This window comes from Pelodiscus sinensis, chromosome 4 (assembly GCF_052426305.1).
Source record: "Pelodiscus sinensis isolate ZL-2025 chromosome 4, ASM5242630v1, whole genome shotgun sequence".
NCBI classification, from domain to species: domain Eukaryota; kingdom Metazoa; phylum Chordata; order Testudines; family Trionychidae; genus Pelodiscus; species Pelodiscus sinensis.
Genome location: NC_143055.1, coordinates 42379880 through 42404831, shown reverse-complemented (window position 1 = coordinate 42404831; position 24952 = coordinate 42379880). Strand labels below are relative to the sequence as shown.

Here is a 24952-nt window from a genome sequence, read left to right as displayed (position 1 = left end):
TAACAATTTCTTTGTTTCAGTTTTCGCCAAGGAAGTGGTAAATTAAACCATACAATAGTGACTGCTGGAGAAAAGGAGGTAGGTTCATAATTTAAAATATGAATAGAATAGAATATGAATACAAATTTAAAAATTACTTAATAAAGTTAAATGTCAAATCACCAGGGACTGATGAAATGCATCCTAAAATACTCAAGAGACTGACTGAGGTGTTATCTGAGCCATTAGCTATCTCATCTTTGAAAAGTCAGGACAACCCAGAAAACTACAGACCAGTCAGCTTACCTTCCGTGCCAGGAAAGATAATAGAGCAAGTAATTAAAGACTCCATTAGGAAGATAATAAGGTGGTAAGAAAGAATCAGCATGGATTTGTCAAAAACATATGTCAAAACAAGCTCTCTGATAGGAAAAGAAGCCTTGTGGATAAGGGAAAAAAGAGTACATGTAAATTACCTAGACTTTAGTAAAGTATTTAATACAGTCTTGCATGACTGTCAAATTAGGGAAATACAACATATATGGAACTACTGAAAGGTAGGTGCATAATTGGTTGGATAACTGTTCTCAGAGGTTATGTCTACACAGCTGTTTTTGCACAAAAACCTATGGAGGATTCACACCTCAAATATGATTTTGTGCAAGTAAATCAACAGTTAAACAGCAGAAGAGAGGGCTTTTGCCGGTATAGGTAAACCTCCTTTTACAAGGCATAACTCCTGTTTGCACTACAGCTATTGTGCAAAAAGGCAAGTGTGGATGCTCCAAAGGAAAACATGGGAAAAAGTACAGGTGCTCTGATGGCCATTATGTGAATGGCCATCAGAGCTTTCTTGCCCAAGAGCGTCCATGCAATGTGGATGCTCTCTTGTGCAAAAGCACATGGCTTTTGCAATGCACTTTGAGGTGTGGACATGGCTCTTGCGCAAGAAGTTTTTTGTGCAAAAACTCTTGCGCAAAAGGCTTCTTGAGCAAGAAGCATGTAGTGTAGATGTAGCAAGAGAGTATTATCAATGTATCAATCATTTAGATAATGGCATGGAGAATATACTTATAAAGTTTGCAGATGATACCAAGCTGGAAGGGGTTGCAAGTGCTTTGGAGGATAGGGTCATAATTCAAAATGATCTGGAGAAACGGTCTGAAGTAAACATAATGAAGTTCAATAAGGGCAAATGATAAGTACTCCACTTAGGGAGGAACAATCAGTATCACACATACAAAATAGGAAGCGACTGTCTAGGAAGGAATACTGCAGAAAGGGATGTAGGAGTCATAATGGACCACAAGCTAAATATGAGTGACATGGTTGCAAAAAAAGCAACGTGATGCTGGGATGCATGAACAGGAGTGTTGTGAGCAAGACACAGAAAGTAATTCTTCGGCTCTACTCTGCGCTGATTAGGCCTCAATTCGAGTATTGTGTTCTGGGCACCCCATTTCAGGAAAGATGTGGAGAAATTGGAGACAATCCAAAGATGAGCAACAAGAATGATTAAAGGCCTAGAAAAGTGACCTATGAGGGAAGACTGGAAAAAAATTTGATGTATTTAGTTTGGAAAAGAAAAGACTAAGAGGGAACATAACAGCCTTCAAGTACCTAAAAGGGCATTGCAAGGGGGAGGAAGAAAATATATATATATTCTTCCTAACCTCTGATGATAGCACTAGAAGCAACAAGGGCCGTTTAGGTTGGACATCAGGAAAAGCTTGCTAACTCTCAGAATGGTTAAGCACTGGAATAAATCGTCAAAGGAGGTTGTACAATCTCCATCATTGGAAATATTTAAAAGCAGGTTGGATGCACATCTATCAGGGATGACCTCTAGATGGTGCTTGGCCCTGCTGTGAATGCAGGAAATGAGACTTGACCTCCCTTTCAGTTCTAGTGTTCTATGACTATTAAACTGCAGGTGTAACCTCTTTAAACTGGGACATTCTGGTCCAGCAACATTGGTTGTCTGGCAGGACCACGGATGTTCTTAGATCAGAGAATTCCAGTAGCTGGGAATCCAGCAGCAGGAGAGCTGGCAACCAGGAGCCCTTCTGGGGCTGGGAGTACTGCTGGGCCAGTTGCAGGGAGCCCTACCAGAATGGCAGCAGCGGGATCAGCAGTCCTGCTAGTGTTGGAAGCTCAGCCAACATGCAAGCAGTGGGGCTGGCATCCCAGCAGAGTTCTGCTAGGGCAAGGATCCCTGCAGAGCCCCTGGCAGTCGGGACAGCAGCCAGGAGAGGAGCTTGGGAGCAGGGGCTGGTGGCCAGCAGGGGAACTCTGCGACTAGGGGAAAGCCAGTACACCAGCAGCGGAGGGGACACTGTTAACAGTCCCTGGGCAAGACTTGTCAGGTCCCAAGGGTGCTGGGATCAGAGAGGTCCAATCTGAAATAGGTTTCCTAAACACCCACATTTAAGTCTACAAATGGACTGGTATGCTAGCTTTATTAGACTAAAGGGAATATTAGATAGAAGCCTTTTACTAAACATCATAATAAAAAGTTACAGATCTGTGGTCTAATTAAACAAAAATCTATCACACCCCTTCTCTCCTCCCTTCCCCCCCAATAAATCCAGGAACTGCAGTTAATAGCTAGTTACCTTATACTGTATCTAGAACTGAGGGATTCTGAAAATTGTTTGACTTATGGTAAATTTCTCCTTTGACACAAAGTTTGGCAGCCCTCTGAACTTGTACCCATGGAGGGCAGAAAGTTAGAATTACAGTATTAAAGAGGCAGTATTCAAGAAGCAAAGACCTCCAACCTCTTCACATCCAAATTATAGTTTATGATAAACATATGAGGAAAGGATGCTACATTCACAAATCAGGGGTGTGCGCACTATAGATGAAAACAGCTCCCAAATTAAGTTCAACATTCTTACCAGGATAAAGGCTGCTAAACGGTTTAATCCATCGTCAGTCTGTTTTGTTTCTCCCCTGAACCTCAGGTTAGATTGGAACCTGAAGTGCCATATTTTTAAAAATCTCAGATTAGTCAAAATTCCAGTCTCACCTCCTAGTGATCATGGTCCACATTGTTATACTTGAGCACCCACTGTAGTTAATCAACAACTGTTTTTAGTAGCACTAGAAATTCACGATCTGCATTATCTTTGGCTGTGAAGTTAAATCTATCATCATTCTTGCACTTTTCCAGAGTGGTTAGTAGAAACAAACACTGCAAATCATGACTGTGTTTTTAGTAAATAGTGGGAGATAATTTTACCAACTGGCTACATGACTAAACAATTACCTTAGAAATTGCTAGTTAATACTGTTGCAAAGTTCTGGTTGTGCCTTGTGGTTCTTGTGCTACTGGTGGATAATATTAGCTTCAGACTTGTTGTGGTCCTATACACGACCCCTTGCTCTTTACAGGAGACAGAGTCCACAGCTTAGTGATCCATACTCATCACAGGCTAGTTCTTGGTTTTGGAGTGAAAACCCCTTGATAGTCCTGTTCTTCCTTCTTGGAACAGTCAATTACACATAGGACTTACCATATGCAATCAGACCACTAGTGAATCTGATTCTTATCTCCAGCAATGGCTGATATCAGTTGCAAGAAATCTTTTAATGGACCCACGCAAAATAATTTGCCCCTAGGGGAAACTTAATAACCAGTGATTAATAGTTGGCTCATATCTTGAAGCACATGCATTACTGTATCCTATATATTCCTTTTCTGAAAATTAAGTGCTTAGTCTGTATAGCTCAGATTTACAGACTTTAAAGCCAGAAGAGACCACCAGGATCACTAATCTGATCGCTGTAGTAGGCCCATGACTTTTGGCTGAAATTACTGAAGTCCTCAAATCTTGATTTAAAGACTTCAACTTACTGAGAATCTACCATTTGTTACAGTTCAAACCAGCGAGTGACCAATGCCTCCCATGGCAGAGGAAGGCAAAAAAAATCTAGCATCTGACAATCTGACCTAGGGAAAATTCCTTTCAAGCACCAATCTGGTGATGTTAGAATCTGAGCATGTGGACAATACCCTCAAATCTGAGAACTGGGATAAAATTCACTGTAGTAATTCAGAACCCTCCTCCACAGTGACCCATCTATTGCTGTCACAATACAGGCAGTCCCTGGGTTACGAACAAGATAGGGACTATAGGTTTGTTCTTAAGTTAAATTTGTACATAACTCGGATCTGGCTCCAGATTCAGCCGCTGCTGCTGAAACTGACCAGGGGCTGACTACAGGAAGCCCAAGGCAGAGTTGCTCTGCCCCCAGCTTCCTGTAATCAGCCACTGATCAGTTTTAACAGCAGCTGAATCTGGAGCCTGGGACAGAACAGCTGGGGCGCTGCAGGGTAGGTCCCCCCAGGACCAACCCAGCTACTCTACCCCAGGCGTCCACAACAAAAGCCTGGTCTGCTGGGGGGGGGGGGGCCCCAGCTGCGTCCCCCCCCCCCCGCACCAGGGAGACCCGGAGCAAAGCCACGGAGGCGGCAGGGTCCCGCGCCTCTGCGGCTTTGCTCCGGGTCTCCCTGGTCCGCTAGGGGGCGGGGGTCCCCAGCAGACCAGAGAGACCCGGAGCAAAGCCGCAGAGGCGGCGGGGTTCCGCGCCTCCAAGGCTTTGCTCCGGGTGTCCCTGAGCTGCTCGGGGTGTCCCTGGTCTGCTGGGAGGGGTCCCCAGCAGACCAGGGACACCCTAAGCAAAGCCGCAAAGGCGACGGGGTCCCGCGCCTCTGCGGCTTTGCTCGGGGTGTCCCTGGTCTGCTGGGGACCCCTCCCAGCAGACCAGGGACACCCGGAGCAGCTTTTCTTGCCCCGGAGGACGCAGTGGCGGGACCACTGCGCGTCTGGGTGGTCCCGCCGCCCACGAGTTCCGGGGCGAGAAAAGCCCCGTTCGTAAGTGCGGATCCGACATAAGTCAGATCCACGTAACTCGGGGACTGCCTGTAGTATTTTTGTCCTTTTAATTACACTGGTCTACAATTTTTTAGGAGTCGTCTGCTTCAGAGATAAAATCTTCTATTTATTATGTATTTTGATGTGCTGAATTCAAATATGACAATTAAAACAACTGATTGGCTACTGTTTCCAAGATATTTAAGTTTTTACATTTTACATCTATGTATATTGTGTAGATAGTAGAGTTTTAATCAAATTAAAAACCTAGGTCTTTTCACGTGTTTATGGTTGCTTTACATGATAATATTTCACCTGTCCTATTTATGTAACACTTTAAAAATCAGCAAAAGGGTTATATAAATAAAATTAATTATGAAACAAAAGGCCAAAAACTATTATGTACATAGTTTAGTCCTATTCAGTGTCTACTCGGCACTTCTTGGCTTGTCTCTTGTATTCATTAAATGGAGCATCTCTTGTCACTGTCCAGCAATAGTCTGCAAGCATTGATGGGCTCCATTTGCCCTGATTGCAACAATGGAGAAACGCTATGTCCTGGTGAAATCGCTCGCCGTGCTCGTCACTCACTGTTCCGCAGTTCGGTGGGAAAAAAAATCTAGATGAGAGTGCAAAAAATGTATCTTTAGTGACATGTTGCAACCAAGGCTTTTGTATGCCTTGAGAAGGTTTTCCACCAACAACCTGTAGTTGTCTGCCTTGTTGTTTCTTAGAAAATGTATTGCCACTAACTGGAAGGCTTTCCATGCCATCTTTTCCTTGCCACGCAGTGCATGGTCAAATGCATCATCTCGAAGTTCACGAATCTGAGGACCAACAAAGACACCTTCCTTTATCTTAACTTCACTTAACCGTGGAAATTTTCCACAGAGGTACTTGAAAGCTGCTTGTGTTTTGTCCATGGCCTTGACAAAGTTCTTCATCGGACCCAGCATGATGTGTAAGGGTGATAACAAAATCTTCCTTGATTCAACATGTGGTGGATGCTGAACACTTTTCCTCCCAGGCTCCAATGACTGTCGGAGTGACCAGTCTATTTTGATGTAGGGGGAATCTCTTGCTCGACTATCCCATTCGCAGAGAAAACAGCATTACTTTGTGTATCCAGTCTGCAGACCAAGCAAGAGAGCAACAACCTTCAAATCGCCAGAAAGTTGCCACTGATGTTGGTCATAGTTTATGCACCTCAAAAGTTGTTTCATGTTGTCATAGGTTTCTTTCATATGGACTGCATGAGCAACTGGAATGGATGGCAAAACATTGCCATTATGCAGTAAAACATCCATGACTTCTAGGAATAACATGATGCAATTCATATCATGTATGACGCAATACCAGCTTCAGATTGCATCATTCATTATTTTGCCTAAAACGCAAGTACTGTCCAAACCCAGTCATAGATTTATTCATAGATCCAGTCAAAGATGTATTTTAGTCATTTCTGGTTTAAACTGAGATCCCTTCCCTTTATAACTCACTTATCCTCCACCATTCGCAAGTCAAGGGTAGTATAAACTGACCCGATAGCATATCTTGAAAACTAGAGCCAATCAACAATTTTAAGCATCATTTTCGTTCTCAGTGACCCAGAATTAGTAACGTTTGACTACATTTATTTCAGAAGCATTCTGGCTGTAGACCAGTGATCTGATTGCTTTTATATGCTGCTAAACGTTTTCCTAGTGAATCTGCTCAACCAAAAGGATTTCCATTAAATATCTTCTCTTTAAGTCCTTTACTATATTGAAAGATTATTCCCATTGTTTTCTGTCTTTCACTTTGTGGCCATAATTCTGTATAGGATTTAGATTAAATTGTTATACAAAATAACATTTTCTGCTTTGCAGTTTGTAGCACTGAAGCACCTAGTTGGGCTATCTTTAGTGCACTCTCCATACTTATTACTGCCTCCTCTTTAAATCTACATCCTGTAAATAAGGCCTATGTGAAAGCTGTGTCTGACTACAATCATTTGAATTAAAAGGTAATGTGCTAGTTTAAATACTTTTAACAAATATGTTGTCATTTTCATAAAAGCTCCATTATGTAGTGTGCACATCTGGTTTGGTTAACTGAATATGTACAGAACAGTGATAGATATCAGTTGCACTGTACCCTTTTGTGAAGGTTACATAAATCATGTTTTATTGTTTAGAATAATTCTTGCTTTAAAGTTATGGAGACTGAAACAATTTATTTCTATTGCACATCTCTAGACTCTAAAAGCATTAAAATATGGCTTTGCTATCAGATTTCCACTGACGACTACAAAGATCTCATCTGTAATAGGATATCATTTTACTTACAATGTGTAATTGCCTGGCTACAAATACCCTGTTTAGCACAGTCTAATATCTTGCATACAGCTTAACATGTTTCTCTTGTGCCAGAATAAAATCCTGGCAACTACCTGTAGTTTGAGTAGAATCAGTAGTATTTATTTTCAGTACTCTTTTTTTCGATTTTACCACTTGTTTACAAAGGAAGTCATTGGTATATAAGAATCTCACTTTAAACTGAGTTATATTTTGCTTCCAAGAGTCAGTTCAGTTTACACTAGGCCAGATACATTTTAGCACAATTAAACAAATATACACAAGAATGCTGAGTTACAGACTAATATTAGCTGCATGTTGTACAATCTCCAACATTAATATGGTACTTACAGTAAATATATGATTCAGCTTGCATGCCGTTTGTCAAGGTGAGCCATTGGTGGGCCGCAAAGTGTTTTCTTTACCCTGAGCATCCGCAGACATACCCACAGTTTGCTGGTCCAGCCAATGGGAACTGTCGTAAGCGGTCACATAACCCTAACTCTAACCCATAGCTCCTAACCCATAGCTCCTATTGGTTGGGAACAGTGAACCACAGCCACTGGACACTGCAGGGCTACATGCCTCTGGACACTCATGTAAACAAATTGTTTTGCAGCCCACCAGTGTTTTAAGGGATTAGCCACATGTGGCCAGCATGTCAGAGGTTCCCCACTCCTGTTCTAATTAGACGTTCTCTCACAGTGAAGTATATTCATACTGCAGTTTGTCCTCCCCTGATTTTTAATACGTTATTTTAGTTATTTCATTTTTAGAAGATCACTCTGGTTGAGGTGGTATGGAAAGCCACCTGAAAAGAATTTATGTATGAAGTGAAACATCCTGAGTCTCATTCAAGTCAATAGCAAACACCTCCCACTCTTTATCATTAGTAGTACTTAATTATTTATGGCCCTAATCAAAGATCAGGGCTGCATCATATGAGGCACTATACAAGTATGTACCAAGAACCCAGTTTCTGCCCAGCACAGTATTAATTGTATTTAGAGAAAGACACAGAACTGGCATGCTCAACTCCAACCTGGATGCTCCATTTCTCCTTCCCAGCCTTCAGGATGATAGCCAGAACCCATTCTGCTACATTGACTAATTTATGCTGACTAGCATAGCTAGTAGTACAAATTCTATGTTCCATATATGTATGCAATAAGCACCAACATTAAGCACAAATATTTTAAATGGTTATGTAGGCTAAAACTAGCCCACACTGTAATCCCGTAACTCCTTTCATGTATGATTTTAGATGTATACAGATAAATTTGTCAATCAAAATCCATTTATTCTATGTGTTAGTACAAGCTAGGAGAGGCACCTTCATGGACCACAACCTCAAAGGTTAGGAATCTAAATAAGGAAGGAACAAAAGTTAGGGAGCTTGGACAAACTGATGGGTTCTATTTTAGTGACATGTGAAGAGATATACAACTTATTATGTATAAATAAATACCAGCTGTAATGTATAACTTGAGGAGCATACCTTCTGTATAAGGTGCATGTAACATCACTGCATGAGACAGCTTCCCAGACACTGATATAGTATATAACCTTGCTCCTGTACTGCTTAGAGCAGTAAAACATGTTCATATGGTTCATTATGAAGTAAAGTATAGAGGCTAAGCAACTAATTACACAACTTATCAAGACTGAGAAATTCATACCCAACCTCCTCAAAATCCTATTATTTTGGCTAAAAATCACCTTTGGAAACCTGCTCTTCTAGGGACATCTACTCTGATTTTACCAAAATTACCCAGAGATTTCTAGTTCCCTTTAGTTACACAGCCCACTTGCAAAGATAAACCTAAGCATATTCATGCAGTGCTATCCAGTTCCTCATCAACATAAATGTTAAAAGCAGATTGCATTTATAGAAATGAAGGCAGGCAAGTATAACAACATATTTTATTAGAACAAGACTTGATTATTGAAACATAACTGCATCAGACAACTTTTAGTTGATAGTTTTCAAAAGGAAACCCTTGCTTTATGAAGATAAGAGAAAACAGAACAAAGAGGAGGAGGAACATCTTGGTAAGGAAATAAATTCTAAACTTTCCTTTTGGTCCTTAAAATGCCCTAGTTTTTAAATAGTGTAGAGTTTTGCTCAAAACACACCGCAAAGGAAAGTGCAATTAAAGAAACCAGCTACAGTTGTTTTACTCTGTCTTGGGCTGCAGTTTATATTTTTTTGGTTGAAAGAAATACTCTTCAATAGCACTGACCAGCTCATCTAATTCATTCTTCAGTTGGTCCGGGTCACTAAGAAACAAAAAAGAAAACCAAACAAATCATTGCAGAATAGCAAAAATTACTAGAAGGAAAAAAAAAAGATTCTGAGGGCTTGTCAAGACAGTGCGTGGCAAAGATGGGTTGTAAATTGCAGTATGCTAGCATGCTATGCACTAGCAAACTCCAGCTACGTGGACCCTGCTATTTCATGACAAAAAATAGTAATTGTTAGTCTAACACTCAGTGTGATGTTTTAACCAAACATTTTAAATTAATACTAGTAGCAATTGTGTGCTTTCTTTCTTAAAAATACATGTGGGGACTATGTCAGTGTTTAGTTTTAATCTTTGTGTATCAAGGAGCTGAATTTACATGTTTGTCCATGTTTTTCAAAATGTAATTGGATATGAGACAAAATCTGATTTCAGCTATAAATCTTCCCATTACATCCATAATTCATGGTTAGCGATATGGACTTTATATAAAATTTTCTTTTATTTGTGATTAAGCTAATGGTATTTATAGTTTAACAAGTTTGATATAAATAAATAAAAATAAGCTAGCTAGCTATACCCACACATACATACTTTGTAACCTAGCTGTTGATGCTCATCTTAGATTGTAAAAATCAAGAATTGTCTTTCATATATTGTTTTACAGCGTCCATCACAATGGGATTGAGGCCGTTAGGAAAATACTACCATAATATTCAATAATAAATATTTATACTAGGAATTTAAGTGACTACTCAAGTAGTCGACTACCCCATAAGCTTAGGCCTATTGGGTGTTCGAGTCAATACTCTCGAATACTCACTTTGTCCACCCTACTTGTTGCCAATGATACAGAGGCAGCAAGGGGGAAGGAAGCAGGAGCTGTTGCTGGGTGAGTGGACAGGGGAGGCACAGCTGCAGTGGTCCCCGAGATGGCACAAGCTGACCCCGCTGTAGCAGCTAATCCTGCTGTGGCTGTGCAGTTTAAATGTAGAAGGAGCCAGGCTACCCGCCTACTCGATTAGCTATTTAACCACTACTTAACCTCCCTAATATAAACATGAATTGAGCAATTCACAGACAGTGTTTTCTGGTTTCTATTTGAGTTAGTCATTAGTGTCCAAAATCTTCAATATCATTAATAGCTGAGCAGTAAAAAGTTATGAATAGATACAGAAAAAGAAATGCAAACTTTTCCACAATACACTATAAATGTACTTTAGCTACAACATAGCATACAGATATGGCAGTCTCCATTCACATTCAATTCTTGGTTTCTGATGAAACTTTCAAAGCTGTGTCTTTGTTTTGTGGACACCAGCTATTCTTTTCATAGAAAGGATGGTTCAAGACACTACCAAACTGGGCTAGATCTGAACTGAGTAACCTAAAAGTACATATGGCTAATTGTCAAAGCTACAAGGCACATTTTCTTGCCTCCTTTTTAAAAACAGGGAAAAAGGAATTATAGAAGGAGGGTACTTTAAAATTTGAAGTTGCTTGCCTTTAAGAGGGTAAGTTATATTAATTACAGTGTTGCACTTAGGATATTACTTGTGATGATTTCTAAAAAGCCTAAAGCATACAGACGTGCCAGTTTTTAGTATTTGTATGTCTATATAAATATACTGTAGGTTGAAAGATGAAAGATAAGAGCCTCTGATGAGGAAGAATCCAGAAGACTCATCACATGTTTGAGAATATATTTTGAAAAAAAAAAAAAAAAACTCAATACTTTTTATATATGAAAATGGACCAAACTGATCCCGCTCTCAGACAAATGGGCTACATATCAAGGTGTTATTTACTTATGATCAAATCAATGTCCGAGGCTTCTGAATCAAAGGAGTAAGTATAGGTTTTTTCAATAATATTATCAGGGCTTTAATTACTAACTGAACCAGTAAAAAAAAAAAAAAAAAAAAAAAATGTTCAAAGGAAGTGCCCATTTCAAGTTGCCTTAGAATATTTTAAAATGCAAATTTAAAATGGCATCAAGTACAGAGTCCCTTTCTGCTCTTACTGAAGTCAGGATACAGTTCGATGAAATTTTGGCAACAGCAAGAATAGCCATTGCAGGAGGCCCCCGCTTTACAATGGCCCAATTTACAACCCCCCACACTAATGACCTTTTCCGTAAGTGCGGAAGGAGCCGAAATCCCCCAATTTACAACCTTGGCCCCACATTTACGATGGCACACGACACCTGTCATGAATGCGGGCTCGAGTTACGATGCCCCTGACTTGCGACGCTATCCCAATAACTGATCGCATCACAAGTCGGGGGTGGGGGGGTGGGGGCAGCCTGTAATTGTGCAAAATTAAAGCTTGGAATACACTCTTTAGGAAAAAATGTAATATTAAAAACAGACCTTTAAAAATAACTGAAATTAATCCTAAAAAGCAACACAATACCTGTTTCCAGGAGGCGCGCACAGTTCAGAATAGTATTTGATTTTTGGTTCTGTGCCACTGGTCCTCATAGTAGCCACCCCTCCATTAGCGAAAGTAAATGTTATCATTTGGCTACTTTTACTGGTAGGAAGCACCTAAAAATGCATAGAATCATTTCCTTAAAAGTTTGGTACTTTAATATATATAATGAGTTTTAAATGCAAAGGAAAAAACCCAACAATTTGTATTCAGTACAAAATGCAAACTAAATTATTTTGTCCTCTTGACTTCAACCACCATGTTGGAAAGTTTCAGAGGGGTAGCCAAGTTAGTCTGTAACTGGAAAAACAACAAATAGTCTAGTAGCTCCTTAAAGACTAACAAAACGCGTAGACGGTATTTGAGCTTTCGTGGATATTCCTCTGAAGAAGTAGAATTTTGTTGTTTTTCACCATGTTGGAGTTAGTCAAAATCTTACCTTCAACCTAAGATTTGAAAATTGAAGCACTGGCATGGCTTGTGAGTCACTACTAGATAAAACATCATGAAATCTTGTCAAGGTTTTCGTAGCATATGGAAAGAGCTACATGACACACATGCTCAGTGTCTATCAAAGCAAAAAAGTACAAATCTCCCGTGTAGAACCAATATTCTAAAAAAAGGCTAACAAACTCAGAACTTCAAGTCTGAATAGATATTTTACATTTCTTATATCACTGCTGAAGGGAAGAGAATCCCTCTAAAATAGTAGGAAAAAACAGAGAAACTTGAAGCTGTAGTAAACAGCACTATCCTCTGCATGAAATGTTAGTCAGCCACGGAAGCTCAGTTGAGACCAAAAAAAAAAAAAAAAAAAAAATCACAAAATATGGTGACGAGAATCGATGTGGTTTTTAGTTGGTATTTCTACTTTTCTCTCAATGTTAAACATACTATTCGATCAGATTTTATAGTCCTATGATTATCAGATTTTTTTTTTTACAAAATTATACTTACAGCCTTTTGATCAGGCTGGCTGTTATCATAGCCAGTAGTTAGATCCCTTACTCCAGAAACTTTAAATTTGCCACATGATTTTGGATAAGTGTTCTTTCCATCAAAATTTCTAAGATTCTCAAATAGATCTTTAATAACCTTAGGATCATGGCAGATGAAATATGAAGCTTTGGTAATGTGGTAGCCATACCTGTTAAGAGAAAATACAATTTGAGAACACAGTCACAATCATCTAGATTGTAAAATATATATTTTTAAGTCACATTTTTATTTTTGTTAAAAAGACCAAAGCTGTTGGCATTTAGTTTAATATGAACTTTCCCCTCTATTTTAACTGCTGCAAAAATATCATTTTTTATAATAGGGAAGAAAAAGGATAGAACTGCAAATGACAAAAGAACAGTTGACACAGGTACAACAGGGTTCTTCAAGATGTGTCATCCATAACATATTAACAAAACAAAACCAAAAAACCAATTACGCTGCCATAGGTAATTGTCCCTCTGTAGTCCACTCTTTGTGACTAACAAAGAGTAGTTACGGTAGTTTGCTTCTACGTAGATACCTCGTCTATGTAATCATATAGCATGTATCTGCAAAACTTCCAGTAAAACACAGGTCTTATAGGCACAGATAACAAATTATATAAGAAGTAGGGATGTAACAGTGTTGTCGATTAACCGTTAAGCAAAAGCTTATACAGTAAAACTCCAATTGTCGGGCATCCAGTGGTCCGGCACTCCCGATAGTCCAGCACCAACTGGAACCCGGAAGTGCTCCAGCCAGCCGGACAAGAGGAGCTGCTATGAGCCCCATGGGCTCTCACGGCTGGGAAAGGGAAGGGGAGAAGAGGGAAAGGGGCTTATATCCCTGTGACTGGTCTGCCAGGACCCGCACTGTGACCAGCCGGGGAGTGGGTGGGGAACAGCGCAGCAAGGGGCGAAGCCTCCGCCATTTTGCAGGAAAGCGGGTGAAGCCTCACGCTGCTGCCCAAAGTTTCCGGGAGGGGAGCAGGTTCCCCACCCCCCAGATTGCAGTAGTTATCGCCGAGCAGGGGGGTGAGGGGCAGCACTGTGGAACTAACCTGGCAACACCCCAGCTGCTCTGCTCTGCAGCTTCCCCAAGTCCACCGCTCTTCAGTTTCAGCAGCAGCGAACTTGGGAAAGTGGCGAGGAGCAAAGCAGCTGGGGTGCTGCTGGGCACTGAGTAGGAGGGCGAGAGGTGGCACTGCGGGACCAACCTGGCAGCACCCCAGCTGCTCTGCTCCACGCTACTTCCCCAAGTCTGCTGCTGCCGAAACTGACGAGCAGCAGACTTGGGGAAGCTGTAGAGCAGAGCGGCTAGGGGGCTGCAGGGTTGGTCCTGTAGTGCCACCCCTCAACCCCCTGCTTGTCGATTACTACTTCAGTCTGGGGAGTGGGGAGCCCGCTCCCCTCCAGGAAACTCTCAGCAGCGGTGCAGGGCTTCCCCCGCCTTCCTGCAAAATGGTGGAGGGTTCGCCCCTCACCACGCCATTCCCCACCCACCCACCCACCCCCCAGACGCAGTGCAGGTACCAGCAGACCTGTCACAGCCCCCCGCTGGAGTACCTCCCGATACTCCAGCATATCCGATAATCCGGCATCACCTAGGTCCCAAAGGTGCCGGATTATTAGAAGTCTACTGTACGTTAATACTATGGACTACATGCATTTCCCTCCCTGAGGGCCCCCCTCCGTTCACACTGGGTCCAGGACCTACCCCTGCTGCGGCTCTGCATTTAAAATACATTAGGAGCCAAGTGGGCAGGCAGTCCAACTCCGTTCCAGCTCCAACCAGGTCCGGGAGCTCAGACCCCCTTCTCCTAGAGAGGGACTACTATAACTCTACACTGCTGCCTCTTTATCAGAGGGGCACCAGGCAGCGGTCCGTGAGAGGAGCTGGCTTATAAACTGACTCCCCTCATAGACCAGCTCCCACCTGGCACCCACCCAGTATGGAGTGGCAGGGGGGCTCTTTGGGAGTGAGGTCAGAGCACACTGGCTGCCTGTCCCAGCCCCGGGGAATAATGAATTGTCGACTAACCGATAAGAATTCATGAGGTTACTCGACTAATCAATTAACCGATACTCAACATCCCTAATAAAAAGACAGGGTCCCAGTCCTGTGTAGAATCGCAGCTCTAGTTCCCAGTCAAACACATTTCTTTGGCATTTTAAAAGGCATTATATATACACACCAAGAACTGAATGGACCCATGACAGTATTGTAGCTGTGTTGGTCTCAGGATATGAGAGAGAAAAGGTGGATGAATGAATGAGATAGTATCTTTTATTGGTCTAACTTCTGTTTGTGAAAGAAACAAGCTTTCAAGCTACTGAAAAGCTCCTTTGTTTATGTATCTTGTGAAGCCTACAGAAGATCCCTATGGTGGATCATTTCCCAAGATACACAAGCCTTCAAAAGACAAGCCTAGGAGCCTAAATGCACGCACAACTGTGCTAGTTACTAAAACTCATGGCCTTAATTATACTGAATGTATGGCTTATTACAGCATCGTGGTGTAACCCACTAAACCTTTGGTTTTTGTCCTATGACTGCAGGGGTGTTAACAGGCCATTTCACCTTAAAAGTCCCTTTAGAATGTGTGTTAACTTCTTATGCTAAACAATCTATTCCAGCTTATATTTAACAGTGACACTGATTACCACACTCTGACCTGAAAAACTCTATGTAGTTCCAAAGCTTGTCTCTTTCACCAACAGAAGTTGATCCAATAAATATTACCTTACCCACCTTGTCTCTCTCTCTGGGACTAATACAACTGCAACAGAGGCTCCATTTGGTTTCTGGCATATTTTCAAATCTCATTATTGTCGAAGAGATATGCACAGTCACATGAATAAGGGGTCATAAGATTCAAACTGAACAGTTAGTTGAGGCAACTGTATACTTTATTCTTAAGATGTGGGAAGAGAATAAAGCTTTGTTTTTATGAAACAGGGCAACTTGTAGATAGATAATTAGTGTTGTAAAAGTACTTTGCCTCGATACTATATTACACAATATTAAGTAGCAAGTTAACTAAAGCATTGAGATGGTGAATATCTGAAAATGAGACAATTAAATTAAACTCACTCTTCATATATAGCTTTCAGCTGCTGAGACAAAGACAAATTCTTAGTTGCTAGCCAACTAGACATCTCTGCAGTTATTACAGCAGCACTGACACCATCTTTGTCCAGGACAACAGGGCTGCACATATATCCTAAATAAAAGAAAGCATATAAAAAACTGTAACAAAAGCATATAGAGTATACAGAAAAAACAAGGTTGACCAAAAATACAGATACACTGCAGAAGTTGAAAGTTTATATAGTAATCAAGTATCCTCATGTTCTTATATTAGGAAAAGCATCAATAAAAATTGTAATATGCTAAATTGCAACATTTTGTGCAGAAAAATCACCTGAAGAGATGAAATCACACACTTCAGTACCGTACAAAAATCCATTTAACATTTTCCAACCATTTCTAGAGCATGTCACAAGAGGTACTTTTACAAGTTAAAAAACACAATGGGGAAGCTTAGTCACTGAGTTTGGTCATAAATTTGATTCTTTCTATATGGCAACATGTGTTACTGCCAATGCATCACCAAAAGGCACACTTGCACTAGGTGTTGGAGTGCTATTCCCCCCAAAAAAAACAGTAGCTTCCCATATAGCATGAGTTATCCCAATTTGTGTGTCAATTCATAAAAAAAACCCAATTGTTATTTTAAAATTGCCATCTATGGAAACTTCAACCTCAGATTCCAAGTTAATTTGGTTTCTTTGTGACTTATGCAACCCCTGTAACTATGTTAACAATTCCAATTATAATGTACAAACCAGCTCATTACCATGTGTGCATCACCTCTGCAGTGCTAGAGGAAGTACAGGTTGAACCTCTCTCAACTGGGAATCCCTACTCCGTCAATGTCCGTGGACCACAGAAACCCAGTAGAAGGCCAGAGGCAGGAGCCTTGTGGGAGCCAAGAACTGAGCCAGGCTTCTTGCAGGGAGGCCAGTGGCTGGGATCTCTGCTGTGGGAGTCTGGTTGAGCCAGTGGCAGGGTGACTGTTCCATCAGCGGGCTTTGGCAAGACTGCGGTCTGCTGTGGTGGGGCCAGGAGCCCTGGCAGCAGGACTGCGGGGCTGCTGCAACAGAGCTGGCAGAGTCAGGAGCCCCGACAGCAGGGCCAGTGCTGCCCAGGGTCAGAAATCCTGGCGGCTGAGCAGCAGTCTACCACAGGGAGTTGGGGGGAGAGGTTGTCCTGGTGGCAGGACTGCGGACTGGTGGGGTCAGTTGCCATTGTGGCATAGTTGATGGGGCCGGAATGTGGGATGGAGTAGGAATGCTCATGCATAGGAAGCCTGCTGGAAGACTAGACTAGACCAGGAGCGAAGCCGAGCTGGGGGGCCGAGATAACCACCCCTGGTCTAGCAAAATCCTTCTTTTGGGACCACTCAGGTCCCAAGGATGCCGGATCAGGGAAGTCCAATCTGTAGTAAAAACTTAGCCAGGTAGATCAGATACTTAACACTCATGGGTTATGAGTGTTAAAATGATGGCATTTTTACATATCCACTTTTTGAAGCAGAACTGATCTTTACTGTTATACAGTGCACTAGAGCTATCTGTACTGTTCATTTCTTACCTATTGCTTCTTCAAATGCAAATAAAACAGTTTTCCCCTGGTCCATGAGCTGCTTGGCTCGATTTCCCATCCACTTGAAACCTGTCAATGTCTCCTATAGTGATATTGCAGGGAGAGAAATGTAAGATATGTTGCACAGAAAAAACAAATATGTTGCACAGAAAAAACAAAAACAAGATTAGACTTTTACACAACAGTTTACCTCAAAGTGAAAGCCTTCCTTCAGAGCAATTGCTCTCAAGATTTTGGAAGATACCGTGCTGGACAACATGTACACATCTTTGATGGCACTAGGATCTTGATTCTGATTTTTCCAGCAAGTGAAGATCCACCATCCTAAGAGAGCACCCAACTCATTGCCAGAAAACACTTTCCACTCACCACTGAAAACAAAATGCAATGTAAGCATTACAAAACAATGTAGATGACCAATGTAAAAGAAAATGAAGTCATCTAGTCATTATGGGGGTGTATTTCATTAAACATTCAACACCCACTGAAAATCAATGGGAACTAAGTGTCTTATTTTCCATTTTAAAATATTCTTTACTTTTTTATCCAACTAAAATAAGACATCTTCTTACCATTCCCATTGGTATATGTGCCTGTAAAAAGCTTCAACCATTCACTATTCTCATCTGACAACACAACTGTTAAAGCTGAGGAGAATTGAGAATAAGTATGTTTTTAAATTTTAAACTAAGGTGTTTTGGAGCATCTACTTTAATAAAGAAGTCCTCATATTCACAAGCTATAACACCAACATGACATGGAGGGCAGGGGGGAACACACTTGGTACTCAATGACCATTATTTAAGTGGGGTCAATGGCAGTCTGGACTACTACTTTTCACTTAATCACAAGTATATCTGGACACTGGGTCATCAAGAATGGAAAAGTCTCAAACAGAGAAATATCAAAAGGGTCAAAACTGACTCAATTATTGGAAGAGCAAGGAAAATGATGAAGGGAAAAGCAAAAAAGGAGAGCTGACAAAACTGGTAAAAAAAAATCCAGTTATAAAGGGGAACAAAGACATCACTAAAGCTGACATAAATCAAGACCTAGAAAAACAGTACCTGTTGTGAAAGAGAAGCAGCCTCAGTTTCTTGCATCTATTGATGCCAACAGGTACAAAGTAATGCACAGCAACAGTTTAGTGTAATAGCAGGTGACAAACTACTTGTGCTCTAACAGGAGTTTCTGTCAAGGGAGAAGTACAGACACTGTAGAAGTCCATTCTTAATATACTAATTAGTGTACAAACATCTTCAAAAGGAATTAGAGGAAGAGGACAGGAATGGATTCAAAATGCAAGGACTATGGCTGTCCAAGAGATTAGGAAAGAGGCAAAGAGAAGCAAGTTCACACATTGATGTAAGTGTGCTAAACCACAGGCAGAGTTTCTAACATGGAATATTAAAGTCAGATTTAAAAAAAGATGTGTTTGGCACTCTGCTCTAGAAATACGAACAACTTACCAGGTGATGCTTACTGGTCACCAGTGAATGGACAACTCCACAGGGCCGGACCCCTAACTCCCACGATACCACTTAATCATAACATTTCACCAGTCAACTGATTAGAAGGGATTTTACATCCCTACTTCGCTCTGGGTAAATGTCCCTGTAGAAGCATTTACTTTTCTCTCAATGCAGAGGAAATCTTGTGTGTAAGTTTCACAAATGCAACATCGTTAGCTGCTTGCACCTTTTTCCCCCTAGTTAACACATTTACTCTTTACATTGTATTTTTGCTGGTATGCAAGTGGACTTGGAAATTCTGTTCCTGACTGAAATGTACTTTTGATTTAAAACTTCAATGCATGCATCATTGTGCAAGAGCAGTAGAGAGGAGATAAAGGCAAACACAGGTAGCATGCTGGCTGAATATTAATATTGTGGCATTGACATGGCTACAACTACACAGCATAAAACTTTTTAGAGTAAAAGATGACAGGCTTCATCTACATGTCCTTAATGGATGCAGAGGCGAGGGTGCTGATAAGCCCATTCCTCTTCACAGGTTTCTCTAGTTCTAACAGCTGAGACAATGAAAAACTCTGGAGTTGTAGGAATGAAGAGGATCTCAGTGATTCTGGTGTGGAGAAAGAATTCTTGTGCTCTCCTCTGTGGGAGCTTGAGAGACTCTGTGTTCATCTGAGTGGTATAATCTCAAACCTCTCTATTTCAACAACCACAGTAGGAGACTGTTTCACATCACTCTGCTAACTCATACACAGTGAAATATCATCCACATTGCTCTTGCCAGCAGCAGCACAATGCTATTCCATACTGTAAAGAAATGAAAATCTGAAGTTCAGTGCAGCTCTGTACAGATCAACTTTTGTTCTACCAGATTAGGCAAAATGAGAAACATCAAATTTCTGGATGGTAGTATTTGATGGCACACTCCAAGTGAACAGCTATCAGCTACAGCTTTTTAGCAGCAGTCTGTGTGGTGTAGGTCACTAAAGGAAACTACTGGATGGTGAGCCAGAATTACAAGTTGCATAGGCCGCAAACACATTTGACAAATGTGGCAGGACCCACCCAAACGAGCTTACTTTTTGTGGCCCCAGCAACAGAATCTAGACAGACACAAATATCCAGCTATACATGGTTTACAATGGAACTGAGAACTAGTAGCCAGATCATCAGAAGTTACTGAGTACCTACAAATCTCACAGGAGTCAAAGTGAGTTGCAGATATACAGAATCTCTGATAATCAGTCCCAATATGTCTAATAAATATATCTTAGTATATTTAGTAAATCTCTACCCCCTGTTCTTGCACTGGGAAAAAGATAGTAGGGGGTGGATACGAAAAAATGGTGCAGTCCCCCTCACTGTGGAGGTAAATGAAAGAGTGATATGGAATTACAAATGCTAGTTACTACTTGCTAAATGAAATGAGCAAGAAAGGATTTTTGCAATCTACTACAGAAGATTTCTAGTTAAGAATCTTGATATGCTGTAAAATAGACTAAGATATTTGAGGTAAGGACTGTCTCTTCACATGTGTCTTATTTTTGTACATTACCTAGCACTATGGACTCTTAAGTCAGCACTGCAATCTCTTGGGTGCTATTGCAATATAGCTATCAATTCCCTCCCCTAAACAAACTTTTAGAGCTCTCAGGGTTTTCTTTAACAAACAGAACAAACAAACAAACTATGTGCAAAACCGAAAAGAATCATTACAATCATCATCTAGTCTGACCTACTGCCTAATACAAGCCACAAATGTTCCCAGAGTTAATTCAGGATTCACATCAAATAGCTGTGGTTGACCTACAGCATATTTTTTATTACTATACCTTTCTTGTTTCTCTGCAACAAGGAGTCTATCAGCATCTGGGTCATTTGCTAAGATAATTCCAGCCCCTTCTTTTTCAGCCAAAGCAAAAGATAATATCTAGAAAAAAATGGTAAAGTTTAACACCAGAGAAGGGTTAATATTAAAAGTATTTTCACTTTCCTATAGGCCTGTAACATTCCCATTTTTCACTTGAATCCACAAAGCTATGTTTATAGCAGAAAACACCATACTAGTACTGAGGGGACCCCCTCACTATTGCAGAGATAAATGGGCAGCAGTATTCAAGTAAGCCACAGAGTATGATTTAATTTATTCATCATACTTATTTTGGAGTTGGTTCAAAGCCCATTCAATTCAATGAGACTGCACTGAAGTTAGGGGACCATTCATACAAGTCAGGTTGCTCCCATGGACATTTGCAGGTAAGGCCTTAGATCTCTATATCTGATGTCATCTTACACTGTAGTTTAAATGTTAACAGCTGCTGGATTCATGTTGTTAAAAATGACATTGTAATTGGATAACTTTTAAAGATGAATAAACATTCTCAGGTTTTTTTATTAAGGCCATATGACAATTTTATTTCTCAGGTTAATCCTGAATATTCTACTGGAGAGTTAAAGAAAAAAATATCTTCTAATAGTTTATCTTATGATTAGATAACCAGTTAGTTAAAAGCTAAACTAGAACTATGAAATGACATTTATTAGCTTTTCAAGAAACCTAGTGGTAAGGAAACTCAACATTTAAACCCTGTGTTATAAAATTTTTATACCTAGATTTCTGGTGCAATTTCAGCCTGATATAGGAAACACTTTTTTAACATAGATTGCAAGTATTTTAAAAAGATATTTACCAGTACATCTTTACCCTCTTCGGGATTTGGGTACTTGACTGTTGGAAATTCTGGATCAGGATCTTTCTGTTCAGGAACAGCAAATGGATGTTTAAAGTCAAATGCTTTAAAGGCTGATTGCACAAATTCATGGCCTACCCCATGCACAGAAGTGTGGATGAACTTCAGCTTTGTTTCCTTGTTTATATTCCTGAAATCAAATAAATGAATGATGTTGAATTAACATGGCACTATGCTCTGTATGTTACTTAACAAGGTTCAGAAACAAACAACTCAATACTCTGCAACCATGTTAAACTATGAAACCAAAAGGAACACAGTTTATATTAAAAAGGTAGCTTTTTTACCCCCTATCTCTATCACTATGTTTGACTGCATCAATGCATCCTATCAAGTTTGTTCTATAGAGCGCAGGAGAAGGGAAAGAACAGGTGTTAGGATTCAGTACCCCAAGCTAAATAATGGCATTTCAACAGACTTCAACATAGGAGCAGAAGCTGAACTGAATGACAGTGCTGTATGTTGCTATGTTATTTATCTTTCACTCACTATACTCTTTTGTTAGAATTTTTAAATACTTTAGAGGTACATGCAACTAAGAACTAAAACCACTTTCTCAAACAAATATACAATACTTGTTTGTAATATCACAACATCATTTTTATACATTCCTGGCTTTCTAGTATATCTTGTTTAATGGTTGCTAGGCTCAGGTGATAGTCATCTTTCCAAGTGCAAACTAATGGTTCTTATCATCCTCTTGTAACTATTTAGTCTTTAAGGTGCTATTAGACTATTGATAGTTTTTTAAGTTTTTCCTGTTACAAACTGGGCCACCCCTCTGAAACTGGTAACATTAAAGTTAATCAAGTTAAAAATATAGATTTGTCACCAAGAGAATGATAGTCATCAACAGCTCACCTGTGAAAGCAGTGCTTTTGTATGTCTTTAAAGTAGTCCTTATTGATAGTGACATATGGATCATGAAGTAGCAAACTGCTGTCAATCAGACTGTCATCCCAAGCCTGAGGCCATGGCTCTTGGTTGTCTTCAATAGTTTGAGAGATTCCTTTGTCATGAGGTGATGTTATCTGTGCACCATTTTCCCAATACACCTAAACGGTATCCAGAATACACAGGGGTTATGTTAAACATGTATACCTTTACTAGTTTTAGTTGGCTAAATCCAGGCACAATTCATGGCTGATTATAGTAAATACAGCACAACATACTTGGGATATAGATTTCCCTAAACTTTTTTTTCCCCCTGAGGATGTTGTACCCTCTATTTAAATCCACCATGGAAAACAAGTAGAACACCATCAGGCTCATCTCATTTAGAGATAAACTATATTTCAGCCCATTTGCTAGCTAGGTATTTAATATGTATCCATAATACATTGTATCAATCTAATAGATTCCTCAAATTTAATATACATCCACTATGCCTGAGACAAGACAAGAAAAAAGGAAGATTATTAGTACACAAAAACTGACAATTTTTAAATAGCAAAACCAGTCAAAAATATTTAGCCCCCATGTCACCTACTATTCTTGGTGTTCAAACTGTTTACTTCGACCCATGAAACAAATCATTAACTATAAAATACTATAAAATTCTTAAAATTTTTAAAAAGTCTGAACAGATCTGAAAAAAACAGCAATATTAGCGGAAATTAAAAATATGTAAATTTTAGACCAAGAAAGCAACACATTCTTGGCAAATGAACACAGGACAGAATGCCAAAGATCTGAGTTCTAATCTTGCCTCTGTCTCTAACTTGCCATATCTTGGTTCAGCCACCTGTCTCATCTGTATAAAGGGGATGATACTACTGACCTCCCTCCTTCCGAGGGCTACCTTGAAGATTAAGGACTGGATAGCTTTATGAACATAGAGTGCTATTATTAGTAATGTCTGAAAATAGTGGAAGATATAAGTTATCCAGGAGTACCTTGTAACCATTATCTTGTTTTGGGTTATGGGAAGCAGTAATCATAATTCCAGCAGAAAGTTTCAGGTGAGTTATTGTGTAGGGCTGAAAAATAATAATATAAAGAGAGTTATTCTGGAGTCTCCCCCTGAGAAATTCTGGTTATCAAGCCATCAATGCACCATACAATCATGATTTTAAGTCTAGAAGATATCTGTTTTCCTTGCCATCTAGTGGTTTGACTACTTAATTGCAAGCATGTCCAGGACCATACATGCCCAATAAATGTAAGGTCAAACAAAGAATATTTGATTTTCCAAAGACTACAGTTTTACTTAATGTACCAAGATACTGAAAACAAAGTGAAACAACATGTATGAAAAAATGCTAGACTTGCTCATTTTACTGCTGTGAAATTTTAAGCGTACTAATTTCCTTCACATTTTTCATTGTAAATTTATATAAAATTAGAGCTAGACAGTATCAATATTTAAGTCAATCAAAATTGATTCCTCCTATTTGGTCACCACAGTGAATGATTTTTTGTCATCATCAAGACCAGTTCCTAATTCAGAGAGCACATTTTAGAAATAAATAATGCTGGTCTCCTGAAATCAGTAGCCAGTCCACTTTGTTACCAGACTGGTCTACAAAGTTGGTAAGCATTGTGCACACTGGGTTAGACACCGAATGTTTGATAGCTGCATGACAGCCCAGCATGGCCAAAAGGAGTGAACTACTAGTCAATAGTGAAACAGGTATTACAGGCAGTCCCCGACTTACGCGGATCCGACTTACGTCGGATCTGCACTTACGAACGGGGCTCTCTCGCCCCGGAGGTCGAGGTAGCGGATTGCTACCTGCGAGCTCCGGGGTGAGAAAGCCCCGTTCGTAAGCTGCTCCGGTGCCCCTGGTCTGCTGGAGACCGTCTCCAGCAGACCAGAGGCACCGGGTGGGTTCCCGCGCTTCTGAGGCTTTGCTCTGGCAAAGTCTCAGAGGCACGGGACCCCCCCGCGACTGCGGCTTGAGTCCCGGTGCCTGTGGTCTGCTGGGGACGATCCCCATCAGACCACAGGCACCGGGACTCAAGGGGCAGCAGCGGGCGGGTTCCCGCGCTTCTGAGACTTTGCCAGAGCAAAGCCTCAGAAGCGCGGAGAACCGCCGCTGCTGCCGCTTGGGTCCCGGTGCCTGTGGTCTGCTGGGGACCGTCCCCAGCAGACCACAGGCACCGGGACTCAAGCCGCAGCCGCGGGGGGGTCCCGCGCCTCTGAGACTTTACCAGAGCAAAGCCTCAGAGGCGCGGCACCCCGCTGCCGCTCTGCTCCCCGTGTCC

General features: G+C 40.7%; 1 protein-coding gene across 4 annotated transcripts in view; it reads right to left on the bottom strand.

The window, feature by feature from the left end:
• Positions 1-9103: 9103 nt before the first annotated feature.
• Positions 9104-24952, bottom strand: part of PGM2 (phosphoglucomutase 2) — a 30082-nt gene continuing 14233 nt past the window's right edge. For all 4 annotated transcript variants that reach the window (XM_075930587.2, XM_075930588.2, XM_006129538.5 and 1 more), the window contains 10 exons: positions 23641-23724; positions 22607-22800; positions 21686-21875; positions 20828-20925; positions 17711-17891; positions 17509-17602; positions 15946-16075; positions 12829-13018; positions 11854-11987; positions 9104-9475 (listed from right to left, as the gene is read on the bottom strand). In XM_075930587.2, the coding sequence (XP_075786702.2) occupies positions 9373-9475; positions 11854-11987; positions 12829-13018; positions 15946-16075; positions 17509-17602; positions 17711-17891; positions 20828-20925; positions 21686-21875; positions 22607-22800; positions 23641-23724 (1398 nt within the window). In that variant the 3' untranslated portion in view covers positions 9104-9372. The remainder of the gene's footprint in view (positions 9476-11853; positions 11988-12828; positions 13019-15945; positions 16076-17508; positions 17603-17710; positions 17892-20827; positions 20926-21685; positions 21876-22606; positions 22801-23640; positions 23725-24952) is intronic.